This window comes from Electrona antarctica, assembly GCF_951216825.1.
Source record: "Electrona antarctica genome assembly, chromosome: 10".
Classification (NCBI taxonomy): domain Eukaryota; kingdom Metazoa; phylum Chordata; class Actinopteri; order Myctophiformes; family Myctophidae; genus Electrona; species Electrona antarctica.
The window spans coordinates 11835020-11855908 of record NC_136791.1 but is presented as its reverse complement, the minus strand read 5'-3'; the positions used below and the strand labels follow the sequence as shown (position 1 = coordinate 11855908).

General features: G+C 41.8%; 1 protein-coding gene across 3 annotated transcripts in view; it reads right to left on the bottom strand.

Moving 5' to 3' along the window:
• prkg2l (protein kinase cGMP-dependent 2, like) overlaps positions 1-20889 on the bottom strand; it is a 28563-nt gene extending 7674 nt beyond the window's left edge. Inside the window, exons 1-17 of one of the 3 annotated variants that reach the window (XM_079512124.1) lie at positions 20723-20889; positions 20168-20414; positions 19435-19812; positions 18075-18241; positions 17451-17564; positions 16905-17010; positions 15938-16001; positions 15751-15828; positions 15227-15321; positions 14901-14969; positions 13580-13678; positions 10556-10703; positions 7662-7798; positions 6099-6188; positions 4431-4572; positions 1734-1897; positions 875-997 (exon numbers count right to left, since the gene is read on the bottom strand). In XM_079512124.1, the coding sequence (XP_079368250.1) occupies positions 875-997; positions 1734-1897; positions 4431-4572; positions 6099-6188; positions 7662-7798; positions 10556-10703; positions 13580-13678; positions 14901-14969; positions 15227-15321; positions 15751-15828; positions 15938-16001; positions 16905-17010; positions 17451-17564; positions 18075-18241; positions 19435-19812; positions 20168-20292 (2099 nt within the window). In that variant the 5' untranslated portion in view covers positions 20293-20414; positions 20723-20889. The remainder of the gene's footprint in view (positions 1-874; positions 998-1733; positions 1898-4430; positions 4573-6098; positions 6189-7661; positions 7799-10555; positions 10704-13579; positions 13679-14900; positions 14970-15226; positions 15322-15750; positions 15829-15937; positions 16002-16904; positions 17011-17450; positions 17565-18074; positions 18242-19434; positions 19813-20167; positions 20415-20722) is intronic. The other 2 variants (XM_079512123.1, XM_079512125.1) reach the window with 2 other exon arrangements.

Here is a 20889-nt window from a genome sequence, read left to right as displayed (position 1 = left end):
TGCCAATTATTCTAAATGATGCTGCTTGCAGGCTTTTAACACAGATGCACTGCAGGCAGGTGCTACAGCAAACACTGTTCAGATGTGTAATGTGTAATTACAAGCATTTTATGTATCACTGTATTTCAGATAACAAACAGCAGTTATTTTGACTGTAACATATGATTACACTAACTTTCAAATTCATGTTAAGCCTCAATATTCTTCATTTGAAAATGTGTGATTTATTTTCGTCGAGTGTTATTATTTTGTACCCACGTAGCCGAGACTGACTACTTAGGGAACTGCATTGGTTGGTGGAACTATTTTCTGCCATTACATGATAATTACGTTTGTTGTAGAATTGCACGAGAACTGTAAAAACAATATCACAGGTCCTGCGGTTGTACTGAATCACAATCACGGCTGGGAGTACGCGTCTGCATCTTAGCACAATCAAGGCTGTACTGTACTGTACTGCAGGGGTTCTCAACGTTTTTGGCCGGGGACCCCCGAAAATGTTTTGGCTACGCCTCGGGACCCACGCCCCGCCCCCTCCCCCCAATATAAATTGACTGCTACAATAACCTTAATAATAGAGACAATACACCATAAATAAATACTGAAACCAGATATAATCATTAGGGAAGGTGTATGCATGTACTATGTGTACTATATGTAAACTCTTCATTTCCATTTTCCAGCCATTCAGTTGCATTGAGAAAAAAAAAATGTAGGGACCCCCCAAAATAATTTGGCGACCCCCCGAGGGGTCGCGACCCACGGGTTGAGAACCCCTGCTGTACTGTACTGTACTGTACTGTACTGTACTGTACTGTACTGTGCAGCACAGAACATAATTCATGAGTAACTGAATAACTGAAGTTGAACATACTTGCAGAGTCTCCTGATAAGGTCATCTGGACGCTTCCCTACATTCTTGGGAAAGTCTATTTTCTCCATGCCATGGAGAACCATGGTGTAGATTTTCATGGGGTCTGAGCCAACAAAGGGGGGACTGGTGGAATAGACCACAAAATGAAAGCAGAACAAAGAGAGTATTAGATAACATAGGCCATGCGTGCATGCTACTGCTGACTCAGATGGTAAAAAAAGCAAAAGACAGAAAAAAACAGACTGACAGACTGAAAATAGGAATACCATAGGTATGAAAGAAGTACATGAGTGAAAAAGAAACAAAAGCATTGAACATTGATAATTGATCACATAATGACATTTTAACCAAGAAGAATGATTCAGCTAATCTTGGCTGTATGTTCTATGTTCTATGACTCCATAAATAAACTAGAAACGTGTGCTCATCTGATCACAGGTCTCCGCCAGGCCAGGTTGCCTTGCCAGCCCCAAACGTGAATCGGCATGTTATAGTACCACTATGAGGCGATTTGAAATGGCATTTATTGGCATTTATTCCTTGTCGTAATGGGAATGTCCTTGCAAAGTTTCACAGCAATCGGACACTGGTGTTCATGCTTTAGTTTAGTAAAAAATTGGGGCAGAGGTCCTTGTCCAGACGGTTCCTTGGCCTCCAGGGAGTGTGCATGCACAGTTTAACCCAATCTGTCCAGGTTAGACGGACGGACGGAAGGACTGAAAATGGGGACAGGGGTGAAAACAGACTCTGCCACACCTTCGGCCTGGTGGAGACAATTAGGGTTTCTCCTATATAATGTAGGGCACTCTGAAATGTGAATCTATCACATTAATAAATTCATTCTGCCATAATGACTCACTTGCCAGTCAGGAGCTCAAAGATGAGTATGCCTAAAGACCAGCAATCGGCTCCAAAGTCATGGCCTTTGTTCATGATGACTTCTGGTGCCACATACTCTGGAGTCCCACAGAATGTCCATGTCTTCTTCCCCAGGCCGAGCTTCTTAGCAAAGCCAAAGTCAGCCTGTAGAATGCATCATATGTAATAAAAACATATAATATTACAATGTTTGGAGTTATGAGCACCCTCAGATTTAGGGACAGAATTTGAGGACCGAGTGGCATACACAAGTAAGACGCGCGAACGCGGGAAGCGAACGCAGCTCGTAAATTGCAAAAACAACAATTAGAATAAATTACGTAATTTTGTAAGGTTTTTTTTAAGTTCTCTTTTTTTGTGTTTAAGTTTTTTTCTTAAGTTAATTGTGTTTAAAGTTTTTCTTTCCTTTTAAAGTTTTTCCTTTTTAAGTTTTTTTTTTAAGTTAAGTTTTTTTTTAAGGTAAGTTTTTTTTAAGTTTTTCTTTCCTTTTAAAGTTTTTCCTTTTTAAGTTTTTTTTTTAAGTTAAGTTTTTTTTTAAGTTAAGTTTTTTTTAAGTTTTTCTTTCCTTTTAAAGTTTTTCCTTTTTAAGTTTTTTTTTTAAGTTAAGTTTTTTTTTAAGTTAAGTTTTTTGTGTGTGTGCGTTTTTCCTTTAAGTTTTTTTTTTAAGTTAAGTTTTTTTTTAAGTTAAGTTTTTTTTTAAGTTAAGTTTTGTGTGTGTGTGCGTTTTTCCTTTTACGTTTTTTTTTTAAGTTAAGTTTTTTTTAAGTTAAGTTTTTTTTTAAGTTAAGTTTTTTGTGTGTGCGTGCGTGCGTGCGTGCGTGCGTGCGTGCGCGCGTGTGTGTGTGCGTGCATGTGTGTGTGTGTGTGTTTTTGTGTGTGATACAGCTGCGCCCTCTGGTGGTGGGCGGGTGGTGTTACAGCGTGACACACAGACAGACACACACACACACAGACGTGATCTGCTGGGTCTCATAGTAAATGCTCACTGCGTTCGCAATTACTGTACATGCGTACTGCAAACACACAGGGTCTTTACAATCTTCTATCTATAATTATGCACCAAGTCTCTGTCTGTACGTCTGTCTGTGTCTAATCCACGTAACTCGAGAACCGTTCGCCCCACTGACTTCAAATTGGACACACGCGTGCCCGGTGTCGAGTCGGTCGGACCCACGGTTGTCCAGTCTGGACAGGGCCCGTGCGCAGGGTCCATATATGGAGCTTGCCTGTTCTGACATCATTCTGACGTCAGCATGTACTCCATATTTGGGCATGCCTGACAAAGAACTCCATATATGGGAACCAGTAAGACGCCTTAATAAAGGCGAGGAGCGACCGCAGGGCTGAGACCGATACCGGAATAATGTCACTTCATTATGTCAGCACTACAGCGGAGCGAACAGACGGTTAAATCTCTACCGAAGTCCTGATGTCACTCGCTCATCCCCTGGTCCAGGGCCATAGAAGTTTCATTTGAAATTGTAGTTTCCAATTAGTGGTTCAACTAATAATATTTATAACTAGAGTTATATGTTTAGAGTAATATAAATATAGTGTGTGTGTGTGTGTGTGTGTGTGTGTGTGTGTGTGTGTGTGTGTGTGTGTGTGTGTGTGTGTGTGTGTGTGTGTGTGTGTGTGACGCGGCTTGGCCTGTTGTATCGCCACCATGAGGCTGATTTGAAAACTGTCAAGTGGCATTTCTTCCTCAGGGAATATGCATGCACAGTTTCACCGCAATCGGATGCTGGGTTGAGTAGTTGTGGCGATTTGAACAAAACGGGTACAAAGTGGGCTACTCCTGAAAGGTTTAGAAGCCAATCATAGCCAATGAGGGTGGATTATGAGAAATCAAACAAACCCGTCTTGATCACATGACTATGGAGAGCATGTGTACCGATTTGCATGAAATTTGGATAAAATCTGAAGGAGTAATATTAGAAAATGTGTTTTACATATGTCGGCCTCCTGGTGGCGCTATAAAGAGCAGATGTGAAAAATTCCAGGCAAAGGTTTTTCCTTGGCCTCTAGGGAGTTGACATACAAAGTTATCCACAGATCCGTGCAGATAGAGGTAAAAACACTTTTCGGCCAGTTATAGCGCCACCATGAGGCTGAGTTGAAAATGTTCACGTGGCATTTCTTCCTCAGCCTAGTGGGAATGTGCGTGCACAATTTCACGGAAATCACACGATGTGTTCATGATTTGCAGCATTTTGTTTGAAACTGAGCACTCCTGCGAACTTTGGAAGCCAATCTTAGCCAATCAGGATGGAATCTGAGAAATCTGAAAGACCCGTTTCGTTGAATGGCTCGAGAGAGACTGTGTACCAATTTGCGTGATGTTTGGACAAAATCTGTAGGTGTACTGTCCAAAAACTTGTTTTGCACAAAGCGGCCTCCTGGTGGCGCTATAACAGGCCGTTCTGGACATTTTGGGGCAGAGGTTCATCGTTGGCATCCAGGGAGTGTGTGTGCAAAATTTGGCATCGACCGGGTTAAAGGTGCCGGAGATTAGCTGTTCACAGACGGACGGACGGACACACGGACACATTGACGGACGGACGGACGGAGTGCAAAACATACTCTCTCCCCATGCCTTCGGCCTGGTGGAGACAATAATATGCATGCACTGCAAAGTAAGACTTATTGAGAGCATAATAAACAAGATGTTTATTACCATTTTGACGTAACCCGCAGAATCCAGCATTAAGTTTTCAGGTTTCAGGTCTCTATAGACAATTGCTCTGGCGTGGAGGTAATCAAAGGCCTCTAAGACACAGCCAATGCAGAATCGAGCTGTGGGTTCATCGAAGCAACTCCTTGGTGAAAAGATAAAAAATACAATATTGTAGTAGCCACTTGATTAGGAAAATGCCAATTACAATTCAACCATTGTATGGGTGTATACTGTATAGTAATACTATATTTACATGCACGCACGTGAAAACACACGAAAGCACACACACACACACACACACACACACACACACACACACACACACACATTTTAACCATTTATTTATGTCCACACAAAGGAATGCATACAAGGACACAAATATTATAGGTGCATTCAAGTTACATCTGCAAAGTCATGGTATGTGTTTTCATGATACAACAGGCATGTCACACAGTACTCTATGGGTATAAGTAACAGCGTCTCCGCCATATATGACGGCTGCCAATTATAGCAGAGACACCACAATACTTTGCCAGCCTTTTTGCCTCCTTTTTGGGCATCCCAAGTTGTTGGAACCCTCTAACAACCAGTCTGTGTGTATGCCCTAGGCTGCCAAATATAAAGACAAATAGTCTGCACCTATAGCCCAGCTCTGAGATGTTATGTAGAAGTGGTTGGTATTTTATGACCTTGGTCATAAAGGCTTCCTCTAGGCTGTGGTCAAAGGTGCAGGCTATCTCTAATACAGACACTTCTCTGGACTCTTCATCAACAACAACAATATCTGGTGTATTAGCTGCTAGAGATGTAAAGGTATCTGAGTTATCACTGAGTTGGAACATGGATGGAATGACCCTGGAATGTTTGTACATTCTCACTGAAGATGCATGGTATTTTGATATATCCTTTGCTATGAGTTCCACTATTCTATCATGGCGTGCTATGTACATTCCTTTGTAGGCATAACATCCATTCAAGATGTACACACACACACACACACACACACACACACACACACACACACACACACACACACACACCCTTTAAGGTCACATTCTCACCTAATACTTCGGTAGACTCGATGAGAATGGGCGGAGAAGTTGGGATTCTTGCATATTTAATTTGCTGCGGTTTGCCTTCACACTGGCTGTGCACAAGTGCAGCAAGGAAACGCAGCAGGGAATTTTATCAATGTGTTCAATTCATAAACTATAGCCTACACAGTGAAATCTATGGTGTTAAAATGATACTCATAGTCATAAGTCATAACGTGCATGTTTCGTGCCGTCGGGGACTGGACCTCTCTCTCTCTCTCTCTCTCTCTCTTTCTCTCCCCTTCCGCACGCACTGTTCCTTTGGGCATAGAGGCACAGCGCGCTCAGCGCACTGAGCACAGACAGAAAAAGTCCCTGGCCTAAGTCCGAATCGTAATCAAGTGCGATTGGAAGCGAAGCAAAACCCCCGTTTTTGGTCGGAGTAGAATGCGGTTCTTTGATGCGCATTAGGATTCGAATGATGCTTCACACCTGCCAAACGAAACGCACTTTCCGACAACGTGCAGCAGGATTCGTTTTAATCGCAGTAAAGCTTTCTGGTGTGAAGGTCACCTAAGTGACACAACTGGCTCTGCCAAAATGCATTTCCATGAGTGCTGGTGATTACACTCACATGTCCCGTAGTACACTCCATAACTCCCCACCAAGACAAGCTTCCAACAGCAAGTAGACAAACTTCTCATCTCGAAATGTCCTGAATAACCTGAAATAATGTCAAACATCCAAGAGAATATTTCACTGCAGTGAATCAAAAGTCTGATTGATGCTCATTGACAAAGTAAGTGAAACCTTTAAAGCCAACTCTATTAACAAGTAGTATTTATCTGCATCAAACTGTGCTCCTTTGTATTGCATAAACATCATATGGTTTCTCTGCATGAATCAACATTCTTCCTTAAAAACAAAATAAATTGAAAGCAGTCTCAGGAAAATGGAGACACTGAGAGTGAGAGAAATTGAACATCACTTTGCGGCTGAACCTTTCCCTTGAGTGACAGCTGATTGCAGTGTTTGCTTGTGGCTTTTGTCTTTGAATGCCACAGGACAGTTAAGTCGACCCTGCCATGGTGGGACGCATCACAAAAAGACATTCTCTAAAGAGGCTCCTTAGCAACCCTACTGGGAAACAACATGAGTAGTGAGGACTCCCTTTTCACTTCACTGAAGAAACACCTCAATCGTAACCTCGTTTTTCAAGGACAGCAGTCTACCTGTCAGTCTTGTATAATGATGTATACGGCCTGATGTCATATCATATCTGTACGTCAAAGTTATATTTTTCTTTTCAATGTTTAGACTTATTTTGTTGTATACAAGCTCTGATCTGAAGTAATGTGGAGAGAAGACTGAGTAGAATATTATTTCATATTAATTTCATTATCTTATGAGGTTACATGGCTACAAAGAAGGTACAAAATTGTTCTTGTTTTTCCATTTGTGACTTTGCTCTGTTATACCCATCAAAATATAAATGATTCATTTGCCACTGCAAGACAATATGAATTAATTTCTCTTTTATGTCTAACAGATTTAGACAATGGATGGAACTGTCCCTTTCTGAGCTGTTCTTTTATTCATTCTGTGGAAATAACTCAAGGGCTCTCGGCATAAATTTGCAGATAATGAGCCATGCACAGTATGACCATTGTGTCCTATTGCACAATTCTGAACTGACCAACAAGACAAATACCAGCCATTCAATTTCACACTGATAATTTTGCTTCAACATTTGGATTTAGCACTTTGTATAATTGTGGCATATTACAGTATAATGCACCATATGCTATAGGTTTTCTATCCAGATCCCAAGGTGGAGGCTACACTGAGCAAACTAGTCCATTCTAATATTTACTATTAAACTGCACAACGGAGCAAAATAATTCATGGAATGGACTAGTTTGCTCATAACAAGGTAAGAAAACAAACCCTCTTTCTGAGGTCCACACATGCTACAGCAAATATATTTATTGACACCGCTTAACCATTTTGACCCGCATTGAGAGCTTGACCAGGATCCTTACTTAGTAACTGTCGCTAACGGGGTATTGGCCAAAAACGGGCTTGGGTGGGACTTAGCGAACGGCTAATTGTCGCTTTTGCAGCTTTTCTTAAAGACTGCCGCTTTTAGGCAAGCGACAGTCATTCTATTGAGTAAAAAATGAGGCTTAAGACACACCTGACTATAAATTGCGAGTTGGTCTGCTGAAGAATGTTCTTCTCAGAGTAGATGTGCTCCTGCTGTCTTGTGTCTACAATGTGCTTCTTCTTGATGCACTTCAGAGCAAAGGTGGTGTCCTCATCCTTCAGTTTGACCTGAGAAACAACAGGAACAAAATGCAGAGTCAGGAGATATACAAACAAACTAGTTTTATAACCCAGTTCAGTAATTGGCAAAAGGCAAAACACGGATCCCTCACGCATTAGAAGGCCAAGATCAGTCACCAGAACCAAGGACGTGTGTTTTCATTTAATCTAACATGGTCTAAAATGGAGTTTGAAGTTACAAAAGCCTGAGTAGACGTTAAAAGGACTCCAAACCGGTTTGTAAATTAAATATCCCATTAAATGTCTAGAGAAGACTTGAGTTACAACTGTACTTGGATCTCTTTTCCTTATCTGCACCAAATCTCTTCGTCAAAAATAGCTGATCTACAAGCCATCTGCTATGTTTTAGCTATTGTTCCCCCCAGAATACGTATGCTGGGGTTCAACTGGTTAAGTCTTTCTGGGAGGTGTTCCAGGCAGAGGGGGGCAGCATGTTTAAAGGGTGGGAAGCACCCCTAAGGATGTCCAGTTAAAAAAACGATTTAGAAAAAATAAAATATTTAGGCACAGTTGCAGTTGCAGTCAAAGTAAGTCCAAAGTATAGTTAGCCAGTAGATGGCGCCATTTCACCATGTTGATGACGTCATAAATATTATGTGAACACAGCTCCGCTTTCACAACGCGCCTTTGGTATGGACAATGTTCAGGTCAAGATTGATTGACATTTTTATTCACAGAATGGGTACGGTTAGAAGGTACAGGTCAATACAAAAACTGATCTGAGGTTAAAACCAGAAAAAGCAGTAAGACTACATCAAGGTTCTCCATTTTCAATTCATCAGGAAACGATGACAGCTCAGTCATAAATATATTCTGGTTTAGAGGGTTAGGGGGTTAGGCTGTAGTGTAAATCAATTAATATTCAGATCGACAGGAAAATCAACATAACACTTTGATGATGATTGGTTGCCATGGTTGGTCTCTGCATGGCTGGAAAATGTACAGGAAAAAAACAGGCAGAATAACTTTGTGCATGTAAGTAATATAGCCTAACGATGCTTTGAGTTTGATGCAACAAGAATATTTATGTTGTATGGTTAGGCTACATGTATGAATTATTCCAATGGGATGACGTAGGGGAGATACTATCGATGACACACTGTTTTGGCTCGGCCCTCTCCGACGCGGTGGGAGAGTAGTGGCCACTAGCCCGCCCCGACTTCACACAGCATTGAACAGGCTGTATAGAGCCTTATAGTTGCATTTTCGATTATTATCACAACTTTGTCATAATTAAACTCAGACAAAGTAGATGCCAGCGTGATACTCTGCCTTTAAGGCTTTTCTTCCTCCAGCTCTGTACAAGCATGTGGAACAGTCAGCCAAGGACGTTGTAGTGTCCCTAAGATACAAATGTACAGATAATTAGGACCCAAACCAAGCAGAGCTTTAAATATAAATCTCAAGGAAAGGATATGGCCAATCTGCTTTTTCATACAACGTGCAATGACGTGTAAGATGTTTACAACCATGTACATCTTTCTATCAAAGAATGTTGTCATATAGGATATCATCAATGCTTCCTTTGTTTATTCAAACAAAGTGACCCTTGCTCAGTGACCACCATGTGGAAGGAGGCCTCATATTTGAAACCGGTGCCCACACTGGCTTCACATGTTTGTGCCGACCAGGAGGTGTGGGTTGGGAGTCTAATGATTAGCGAGGCCCGCTACAGAGCTGGCAGCCAGAATGGGGTTTTCTGGCTGTATTAGCGCCTGATTCTATTCTACGTCCGAGCATAGACATGGTAACGCCCCGCCTGCCTCTGATTGGCCTACCGACACTGCCAGCCTTACCAGACTTTCCTCCGAGGTGGATAGTCTGCCGCGAGGTTACTCCGTGGTGGGAAATAAATAATACAAGTACGATATAATACAAGAGAATGACTGCTTAGTAACAGTAACTTTTATTTTTATAGAAGAGGCAAACTAATATTGTTTATGCCGTTTGCTTTGATGGAAGAATTGATTGAACACGTACGCCGTAATATGATTTGATGTGGGTGTGTTCTAAATAAAGTGTGTTGATTATTGTGTAATTTATTTGTATGTGTAAACTTGAAAGTCTGGTAAGGCTGGCAGTGTCGGTAGGCCAATCAGAGGCAGGCGGGGCGTTACCATGTCTATGCTCGGACGTAGAATATAATCAGGCTGTATTAGCATGTGAGAATGGCACGCCCCGTGGGTGCTCTAAAGCCGTAGCCAGACCTACCAGACAGGCCTCGGCCGTTTTCTCTGTCGGCCAGCGTCTTTTCCGGGTTTTTAAACAGCTGGTGGATGGAAATTAAGCTCCAACCCCGCTGACTGCCGCGGGGGCAAGCGTTTCCGGGAAAAAACCCCAGAAAAGACGCTGGCCGACAGAGAAAATGGCCGCGGCTGTCGGTTAAGGTCTGGAAACGCTGTAATACTTCCTACTACTTCCTACTACTATGGATGTACTACTAGTAGTGCTCACTGGTGACATTTCTGGTAAGAAAAACAGGTTGGCCTCCCAAACACACACACACAAGCTGAGCACCACAGAGGACAGACACTCTCGGCTGATATATATTTTTGTACTCCACAAAAATGTAATACAGGCTTTAGTGGTTAATTAGTCTAATCGATTTAGTCGATTAGTATTACTATTTCAAAAATAAAGTTATTCAATTAAACTACATATTTCCGGTTAACTGCCCAGCCCTATATTAAAGCTAGCAACTCCTTCGCTCTTGCCACAGAAAGTAATCAGCAGATGATATCTCACCAGCTCCACTCTCCCAAAGCCACCCACACCCAGCGTGGCGATGACTTCCAGGCCTTGGAACGGCTGCTGATGAAGCAGGAGAGCTGTTCTCTCACGCAGCCGCTTCATCTCCGGGGCGTATTTTGGGTCTATCGGCGGGGACTGGGGCCTGTGAGAAGACAACAATACAGTATGTGGATACAGTACATGCTTACTGTATAGATGAAATTGGTCCAATTGGTTTTTCTTTACTTTTCTATTTTTTTCCTATTTTATGTATAAGCTTTTTGAAAATCAGAATTTATTTAAAGAGTTATAACTATAATTATCTTGAAAGTGGTTAATTAATGTACTGTAGACCCAACCAGAAGCAGCACTGGACAACTGACAAGTGTTCAGATACATACTTGCATATCATTTTGATATACACCCACTTCATACATTAAAATCTCATCAACATAGGGCCTACAGTATTTTTGCTTAATTTTTAGTACAAGCAAAAGAAAGGGGTCTACCGACTCTACCTCAAACAAATTGCAACACAAACTCTTTCAACTTCTTTTGTTTCATAAATATGTTAGTAATAATAACATATCAAAAGTCCTAAGAAATCCAAGTAGGGGAACATATTGAACAATTCTGAAATAGGTGATTCACAATTTCCCATTGACGCCCATGTTAAACAATGATTTTAACATGTTTTCTTGTCTAATTTTCACACAAAAGGTTCAATACTGTCCACAATCAAACATAAACTGTGTTGGATGCAGTACAGTGCTTGTAACCCTTCAGTGCCATTTCTGTATATGCATGTTTATGCACTCAGTTTTCATATTAATTTCATTACGTGAAGCACTTTATGCTGGATTTTCTGTATGAAAGTGAAATATATATTAATAATAATTATAATAATTAATACAATTATTATCATTATTATTATCATTTTTCAATGATAAAAATCTCAGGGCAAGCGAGTAATGAAGACTATGCTGCAACCCATGCCACTCCCAGACAAAAGGAAAAAATAAAACATTTTCTCCCCTTCATATCCCAATTTGATAAGTGAGCCAATTTCCCGTTCCCCAGCCTCTCTGCGAGTACTCCATCTCTATTTACCCTCCCAATAAGTCATTGGGAGGGTGAAGATATAGCCTCGGGTCTCTTCTAAATTACCTACCGGATATAACCGGTAGGTCTAGAAAATATGGTTACGTGGACGACCTAGCCATCATGCCGTGATGACCAACATGGAAGCAAAGACAACAGGGTGGCCGTAGATGAATGGGCAGAGAGCTTGCCTTGGAAGCCCTGGCTAATTAGTGAGGAGTCCCTATGTAATACACACTAATTGAAAACTAACAGGTTTAATTATTATTGAAAGTGATAGCCTACCTCCGGAGGTTGCATCTGTTGCTCAGCATTGGCAAAATCAAACATGTTTGTTTAATTAATTCAAGCAAGCCCCACCTCAGAGTACATCTAGATAGGACACTGTCCTTCAAGCAACACTTAGAAGAAGTTAAGACCAATACAAGGTGTCATCAAGGATCTCACTGCATGACCTGCACGGCGAGTCGCCGCCAAGACACTGGATTTACAATGCAGCGTCTCATCCAAGTGCTGAAGTCCACATGTCAAAAAGGGTGACGTTGCCATCAACAGCTCCCTCCACATGGTTGCCTGTAGCCCACCCTGTGTTCAACCTGCCAGTCCGCATGGGATGACACCAGCCATCGATGGGAGGCTGCTACCCTCGCCCTGGCAAGGAAAGCCCAAAACATGACTAGCACATCCTGCATGCTACCACAAGGACAGCAGCACTTCCATGCACTCAAGTCCTGCCATCCCTACAATAAGGCAGCACAAGAGATGCTCCGTTCTATCCCCAAGGATCTGTCTATCAATGCATGGCTGACGAGATCTTGGAAGCAGGAGTGGGAGACAGCCGGACCCACACAAATCCATCAGTACATCCGGTACCCAGGGGATGCCATCACAGTTGAAGACAATGGACCCTCCTGAACCATCTACACACTGGGGTTGAATGCTTCAAATCATCAATGAAGTGGGACTTGGAAAACACCCGCATAAGCCTGCCTCTTCGACGTATAGGACCAGAGACGAGGGTATGGCTATGTGATGTTAAGCTGGACATCTGATAATATATACATCAGATCCTCTTGAGTAGCTTGAGTGATGGTACCACTAGACATATTGGATGTGGTCCACAGTACATTTATACCAGACAGTTAAAGTTAAGTTCCTAATTCGGGGTTTAGTAAAACGAAATGGTCTGATGATGATGATAATGATGATGATGACGACGACAATGATGATAAACATAATTATTCCTTCATACAGACAATGCGGTGCATTCCATCAACAAAATCACATGAACAGTACTTCACATAATAATGCATATGAAATTAACATAAAAACCGAGTGCATGCTGTAAACATAATAGCCTACAGAAATGGTACTGGAAGGTTTTTTTTGTTTGTTTTTGTTTTTCACAAGCTGCAGTTTCTGGTTGATTGTGGACAGTTCTGAACCTTTTGTGTGAAAATGTGACAACATTTAAACCACTGTTTAACATGGGCGTCAATGGGGGAAACCTATTTTGGCATTTTTCTATATGTTCCCCTACTTGGACTTTTGATATGTTATTAGTGACATATTTATGAAACAAAAAAAGTTGAAAGAGTTTGTGTTGCAATTTGTTTGAGGTTAAACCCTAGATTGTCTGTACTGTTTATTAAGCTGTCATATTCTTGTTAGCCATCTACAGTACACTTTTATTTAGCTATCCTGCTGTCTGCAATACCCTCATTTCATGGTATGCTACCAGCATCATTATCATAACTTTATAGCCAACACAAAAAGGCATGTAAAGAAGCTTGAAAGCAATGTAGCACGATAGCAAGTGTTCGAATGCTGTAGATTGCCAATGTGACTTCATCTTCAACAAAGTCTGTACATTAGAGGTGAAATGATTGCAGTGACATTTTAATCTCATCATCTTAGATGCGTTTTCACTTTACTCACAAAGCATTTCTCCTCTCATCACTCCTGGACAGTTCTTCAACGTATTCTTTCAGGTAAGTCTGAAGTTCTTCATAGGTTCCCACCATCTGATTGAAGTTACTGGGGAAAGGAGGCAATATCCAATTCAGAAAGAGACGTGTGTGTGTGTGTGTGTGTGTGTGTGTGTGTGTGTGTGTGTGTGTGTGTGTGTGTGTGTGTGTGTGTGTGTGTGTGTGTGTGTGTGTGTGTGTGTGTGTGGGTGGTGTGCGGCGTGCGTGTGTGTGTGCAAAATGATTGAAAGGAAGATCATGATGTTAGATGTTTCAATTTAATCATATTAAATCATTGCACATTCTCTCCCTTTTTCATTTCACTAATCGTATCAAGCCGAACTGAACCGAATCTTGCGACCCACCACACCCCTGTGATGGACCCCTTTCAGTGTGAGCACGGGTGCACCACAAGGTTGCGTGCTTTCCCCCTCCTCTTCTCCCTGTACACTAATGGCTGTGCCTCTTGCCGTCTGTGAAATAGTAGAAGCTTTACCAAACCATCTGTAGTGGACATGCGGTTGGCACAGGGAGTCAAGAGTGTGCCACCAACGGTACAAACATGTTCGATCACCATCCGTAGAGATCAATGCATTTTTATTGCTATTATTATTATAAATTATTTTTTACCTTTTATTTAACCAGATGGGCAAGATTCTTATAACTGCAGCCTGGCGGTTCCACGTAATAAGCTTAAGTTAAAAGGTTACCAAGCCTTTAAGGTCACGCTCCAAACCTGTGGAACAACCTACCCCTAACTATTAGGTCTGCACCCTCATTGGACACTTTTAAAAGCAGACTGAAAACAGCACACCTGTTCTCCCAGGCCTAATCCTTACCTGGAAATTAATAATAGTAATACATTTTATTTATAACGCACTTTACATTTGAAGCAAATCTCAAAGTGCTACAATGCATCAGTGCTACAATAGTGCTACAATTGGTTGGACACTTTACTGGTTTACCTGATTTATATTTTTATTTGATGCTTTATTTAATTGTATTTGTTGCCCTTACTTTTTGTGTTTTCTAATGTTTTTTAACCTTGATGTGTTGTGTAATAGGTGATGCTTTTTCTTGTGCAATGTGTATTATTTGATTCTACTCTTGGTGTACAGCACTTTGGTCGGCTGGTGGCTGTTTATAAATGTGCTTTCTAAATACAATTGACTTGACTTGACTTGGCGTGACTGTATTTAAGGGCGTTTGCAAATAAAATGTTGACTGAGATCTGTTGTGAGTGTGTTATCAATAGGCTATTATACTGTGTACTCTCATAGTGCATTACTCACTCTCTATCCACCACCAAGCACTGCGTGTCATTCTCAGTGCAGAGTACGTTGGCGGAACGCACATCCTCACTATGGAGACACAGGACAACATTGAGTCAATACTGCAATACTGAAATCAACACTACTTAAATGCAATGCAATGCTAATATGCCATTACCACTGCTCCCCTGCATACTACACAAGAATGAGAGGCATCAGATAGCCTGAAGCTTAATTAATTTTCATTTTATAAATTCCATACAAGCGAGAGAAAAAAGTATTTGCAGTATTTTGTCAATATATTCTTGTACTATTTTCTTTCAAACACAATCAGTGTGAGATTTTACCTTATGAGGGCTTTCTCTCCAAAATAGTCCCCTACCCCCAATGTTTTAATTTCCTGGGGCTCGTTACAGCCTTCTGTAGACTGAGTGACTGACACCTGTAGAATGAAGGCACGAAATATCATAGCAAATGAACAATCTTTTTTGTTTTGTTTTTTGTGGTTGTTCATCATTTCACAGCTTCAGTCATTGCAAACGATATGGATATTATTTCAGTCTCTTCAGACTCTTGGATTTAATTAAATATTTGTACTGAGCTGAACTGTACCTGTAAGCATGAAAAATGTACAATTAAGAGATGTACCAAATAGAATTACAGGAAATTCATTAAGTTAGCTGCCTGAACACTTCTTTTGTTTCGTTGTAAGACTTAAGGCATATCAAGTACCATTCATTGGGTATTTATTTTCTGCCGTATGGTTTTAAAGCGATACCCGATGCATGGTTTGGACTTTGGAGGTCAGATATTTAATCGAAAAAACAATAGGACTGCTTATCCAAGAGAAAAAGAAAAGCAGATATCTCACCTGTCCTTTTGCTATAATAAAGAAAGTGCTGCCCTCTTCACCTTCTCGAATAATATACTCCCCTTTATCAAAATAGTCCTAGAAAAACATGAGGGTAACTTCAGTGTTGTCAATTCAAATGTCAATACCATATGGAAAGTAAATACATCACACACATCACATACAACACATTTTTGGAAACACTCACAATTTCCAGACAATCAACGATCTTTGCCAGTTTCTCCTCTGGTAGTTCTCTGAGTATGGACACACTTTGGGACAAGCACAAATATGCCTTAGGTGAAAGACACAATTACAGCAATTCTGTTACATCTTTGAACCTGTGACAGTATTTACTGTCCTGTGCTAAACTATGAACACCACAGGTTCTCAACTTGCGGTTCAGTAATCTCTCAAGAACAGATTCTATGCTGCGCTACTGAATCTGTCAGCAAGGCCATACAGAACGTGTTGATAGTGGGAATGAAAACACAGGCACACCACAGGAAGTGGAGGGCTGAGGCCGGGCCAAATGGGCCAACATCCTGTTATACACATTCTACTGGGAGAGGGTGCTGTTTTCTTTTTAAGTGGTGCAACCACTCCAAGGAACAGCAATGTCCGTGTTCAACTATGTGTGTGACTATTTATATGTGTGTGACTATGTTTGTGTGTGACGTTAATGAGCACCAGTACCAATGAGTACCAAAAGTGGCGCTGTTGTGCCAGAAACAGAGAGAGAGAGATAGTGCTGCACTGTTGCCTGCTAATGAGAGAGAGAGAGAAGGGGGGGGGGGGGATTTGCACCACTCAGTTCACACGGGTGTGATTTTTTTTGGACGATTGGTTCCCAGATTGGCGAGTCACAGTACTATGAGGGTTCCCATGTAAATGGTTTGGTAATGGTACATTTCGACATATTAATGCTTATAGCTACTTTAAAGTGGGTTATCGTTATTTCATAGCATCATATGCTAACTGTGGTTTTGTCTTGCAGTTTTCTAAGTAAGATGCTGTAGTCAGGTAAAGGGAGTACTTGGATTCAGAAATCATGGAAAGGGGATACTGAAACCAAAGAAGTTTGAGAACCAGTGGCCTATTACATTTGCATATCGGGTTCCTTGAAATGAAAAGGGTTGTGAATCACTGGTATATACAACATCATCAGTGTCTACCTGCGTAAGAAGCTGAAGTACTCTTCATGCCTGGCCTGGGTCGTTCTCATCATAATAGTCTGGAACGTCCGCCGATCCAATGCCCAGATATGAGACTTGGTTACAGCTACACAAAGAGCAAAACCATTATCATAGCACTATGGCTATCATATCAGCACAAGCACATCATAATGGACATGCACAGTCAAATCCTAAGTGTGAATTTAACTGAATGTGTACAAACAAGGTTGGCATCACCTTGGAAAGACTGCTTTTAAGTTGTGTGCCCCTGCATAACTTTACACTGTACTGTATGTACTGTAAGTACCATTCCCTTGCTCTCCTGGGGCAGCTTCAGTCAGATATATCAAGTCTGCTTATCCTAAACACCCATTTAGCCATTTTAAATGATGTACTTGTGTGGATGAACCTATGCAATGTGGCTTTAGAACTCTCTGTTTAGTCATTTAATTTCCTTGAGTCTTTCATGTTGTTTTGTGTTTTACTTGGAAACGAGGTTCTCATGTCTTCAGATAAATAAAATAAAGCTTGTGTTCTGCAGATCACCTTTGACAGTTGCAGTTCTCTTACAGTTGTACAGTATGGCCAATTCTCCGAACGCTGTTCCTGGACACATCTGACCTAACAACTTTCCATTCTGTATCACCTCCAGCAAACCCTCTGCAATGTTGAAAACATTTAAAAAACAATTAAGGCATTTGTTGCACAATTGAAAATGTATTTGACAATCTATAATACTCAAATTCCCTAATAGCCTATCATTTTGTTTGTTTTTTTAATGTTTTTTTTGTGGCTTTCGCCTTTATTTTATATATTTTATGGAGGGACAGACAGTAGGCTGACAGGAAATGGGGAGAGAGACATGCAGTAAGGGCCGTCGGGATCGGGAGTCGAACCCACGGCACACTGCCAGACTGGATTACCAGCCAAGGTGCCTGGACCACTGAGCCATGGCCCAGGCCACAGTTACTGATTGTTTTAATCCACCATTGACAAACATGATAATATAGATTATAGGCCCATTACAGTCTCTGTAATTAGTGTGTAACAAGGAAAGGGGGGAAAAAAAGAAACGAAAGGGAAAAAAGAAAACAAATCTTAACCCATGAAATGGTACATTCAAAGACATTGCAATGACTGCAATAGAAACAGGTATTATGTTGATCTGACCTGCAAGCACATACAGGTAGTTTCCAGACTCGCCCTCTTGGATCACAAGCTGGCCTTCGGTGTAGATGTTTTCATACATACTGTCAACCATCTCCCTCGTATGCTGTGGCTCCAGTTTCTTTAGAAAGTCATTATTCATGAGTGCGTCATTGATGAGTTTCTTGGTACTGCAGGAGATGAAGCAGACATTCAGTGCTACTGTAAGTGTTAATCAATATTGATGACAAGTCCCTTCATAGCTTTCTGTTTTTACAAGAAACTTTGTGTTACAGTGACATGAACTACCTGGTATTCGAACCCGGGTGTCCTACCCAACACCAGGGTTTACATTTCTTATTGAAAAACCTCCAAAACCAGACTTATCAGGAGGGGGAAATATGGGACCAGGCATTGAATGAGAGCAGGGCAGACTGCAACTGCGGTTCCTTTACAGAAATCGTGCAGCCATACAAAAGCACTTTCTCCTATGCAGGTGATCAGACAGGTGCTTGGGCACAGGTTTGCTCCTACTGTATGTGTGCAGTGTGCACGTGCCTGCGCCTGTCACAGAACTGGCCAAACCTTTCAAATTTGAGCTCCAATCCATATCTCTGAAGTTGGTACCAATTCAACCTGCAGGTTTCCCTGGGTGTTTGTCCGTCCTCCTTCAAGTCCCCTGATTACCACATCACACACAGATGATATGCATGCCCGTTAACCAAGAAAGGAGCTCTCTGAATGGGTCTGAGAGTAGTGGGCAGGGGAAGCAGTCTGCGTTATGTAACTGAAGCCCATAATGGCCCAGCACATGTGTTTAGATCCTGTCACCTTTTGTTTCCTTGTATGTCTTGCCATTATCCTCTGATGCAAATACAGGCTTTCAGATTAGCAGAAAAGCACTGACACTACAAAGGCCTGACAGAGCTCTATTGCGTTTCTGCCACTGTTTGGGAGGAAAACCTGTCTAATTTGAATACTATCAAAATAAACCAGGCTTTGTGGATTTACTGAACTTCTCGACAGCCATCAGTATATCGCATTGTACCATAACAGCCTACTTATATAACGTCTTTTAACCACTTGAATCCTAGCGTCCTTATTCTAAGGCAAACATTTGGCAAAAATAGCTGATCCACAAGCTCACACCAAAGAGATTTGGTAGAGGGAAATACTAGCTGACATACAGGTAGTATAGAGAGCAGTGGTTCTCAACGTTTACAGGCCGCGAGTCGCGACACCCCAAAAATAATCTTATGTGAACTGGGGACCCCCCACCCTGATAAGCACTTGCATTGTAGGAGTCAGCATTCAATTTAGTTTGACTTGGTTCCACAGGTTGAGAACCACTGGCATAGAGCCCCAGGGGACCCCGCTCACTTACTGCGAGTCTTTGCGGACCCAAGCCCGGCTCTCGACGGATCTGTGCGTGCTACTCAGCCCAACGCAAAAGTTCTCTGACGTGGGCTCAGCGGACACGCCGTCCTTGGCTTTCAGCCTGTGGTGGACCTCCACGGCCACCTTGTGGAAGCGACTGGGGCCCTGGTTGATGACACTGAGCAGGCGGTGGCTGTGGCGGCCAGGGGTCGGCGGAGAGCGCCCCAGAACATTGTGGTGGTTGTAGCCGATGGCATCCTGGAGCTTGTCGATCTGGCAGACCTTGGCCTCCAGCTCCTTCTGGAGATGTTGCAGCTGGTGCTCCTGGGCGCAGAACTCCCTGTTCCGCCGAGCGAGCTCCTTCTCCAGGTGGGCAATCCGCTGCCTGAAGTATAAGATGAGGTAAACTATAGAAGCAGCCAGCAAGGCACATTGGTAGGATATGAAGAATTTGTACCGAGAAATTCACCAGGTCAGCTATCAAGATGTTACTACATTATGCATTGTAAATAGTAAAAGGAGTAGTTCTATCAACAATTACACACCCATGAAGCTGAATTCATGGATTTATTTTAATTTATTCCTTTAGATTTCTGAGCCAATAATTTGATCATCGGTCATCAAATTATTGGCTCAGGAATGTCACAAAAACAAAAAATCTCCATGAATTCAAGGCTCCATGTGTGTAACTGATAGAAAATAAGTCATTTTTTGAGTGAACTAGTCCTTCATGGGCTCACCTGAGGGGCTCTGCATCCCAACCGGGGGGGTCCTTACTGTTGGAGACCAGGCAACTGTTCTCTTCAGCCCTAGGGGCTTTTATTGAACCGTTGCCCATGGCTAGGTGTAAGTGGCTGGCCACCATAGGAACGGCCCTTTAAGTCAAGCAATTACGTCTGAGAAATCTCTTTGATTATTGTTGGACAACCTATTGCACTCTGTTCCTTGACTTCCCTGGCTGTTGGTTGTCTCACATGCTAAAAACTGCTGTAGAAAAATAAAAGACAAGCAGAAACAGGTTGAAAGAAAGAATCACAATATGACGAGTCACACGTACGTCACAAGACTGCAAGTTTGAGACATAAATTAGACTACTATACACACCATCTTTACATTAACTAATGATGATGGAAAATATCGCGTTAAATAGTGAAGAATTCCCCGAAAAGGCGTTATTTTGCCACGCAGTGAACAGGATACATGTGTCCCAACTTAAGTTAACACTTTTATCATCTGCCTGCAATACTGAAATAATCGCTGGTGAGGTGATTCACCAGCAGTGGTGATATACTTACGAGGATGACGTTCAAGCAGCAGTTGTATGTGGACCAGACTGTTCTCGGCGCGCGCATGTGTCCGTTCTTTTAGCTCAACCTCATGAATCGGTGAAGTGCTTCCTAAAAAACGCAATAACAAAAGGCTCGGGGATTAGGACCAGCAGTGTGTGACATCTCTGAAAGCT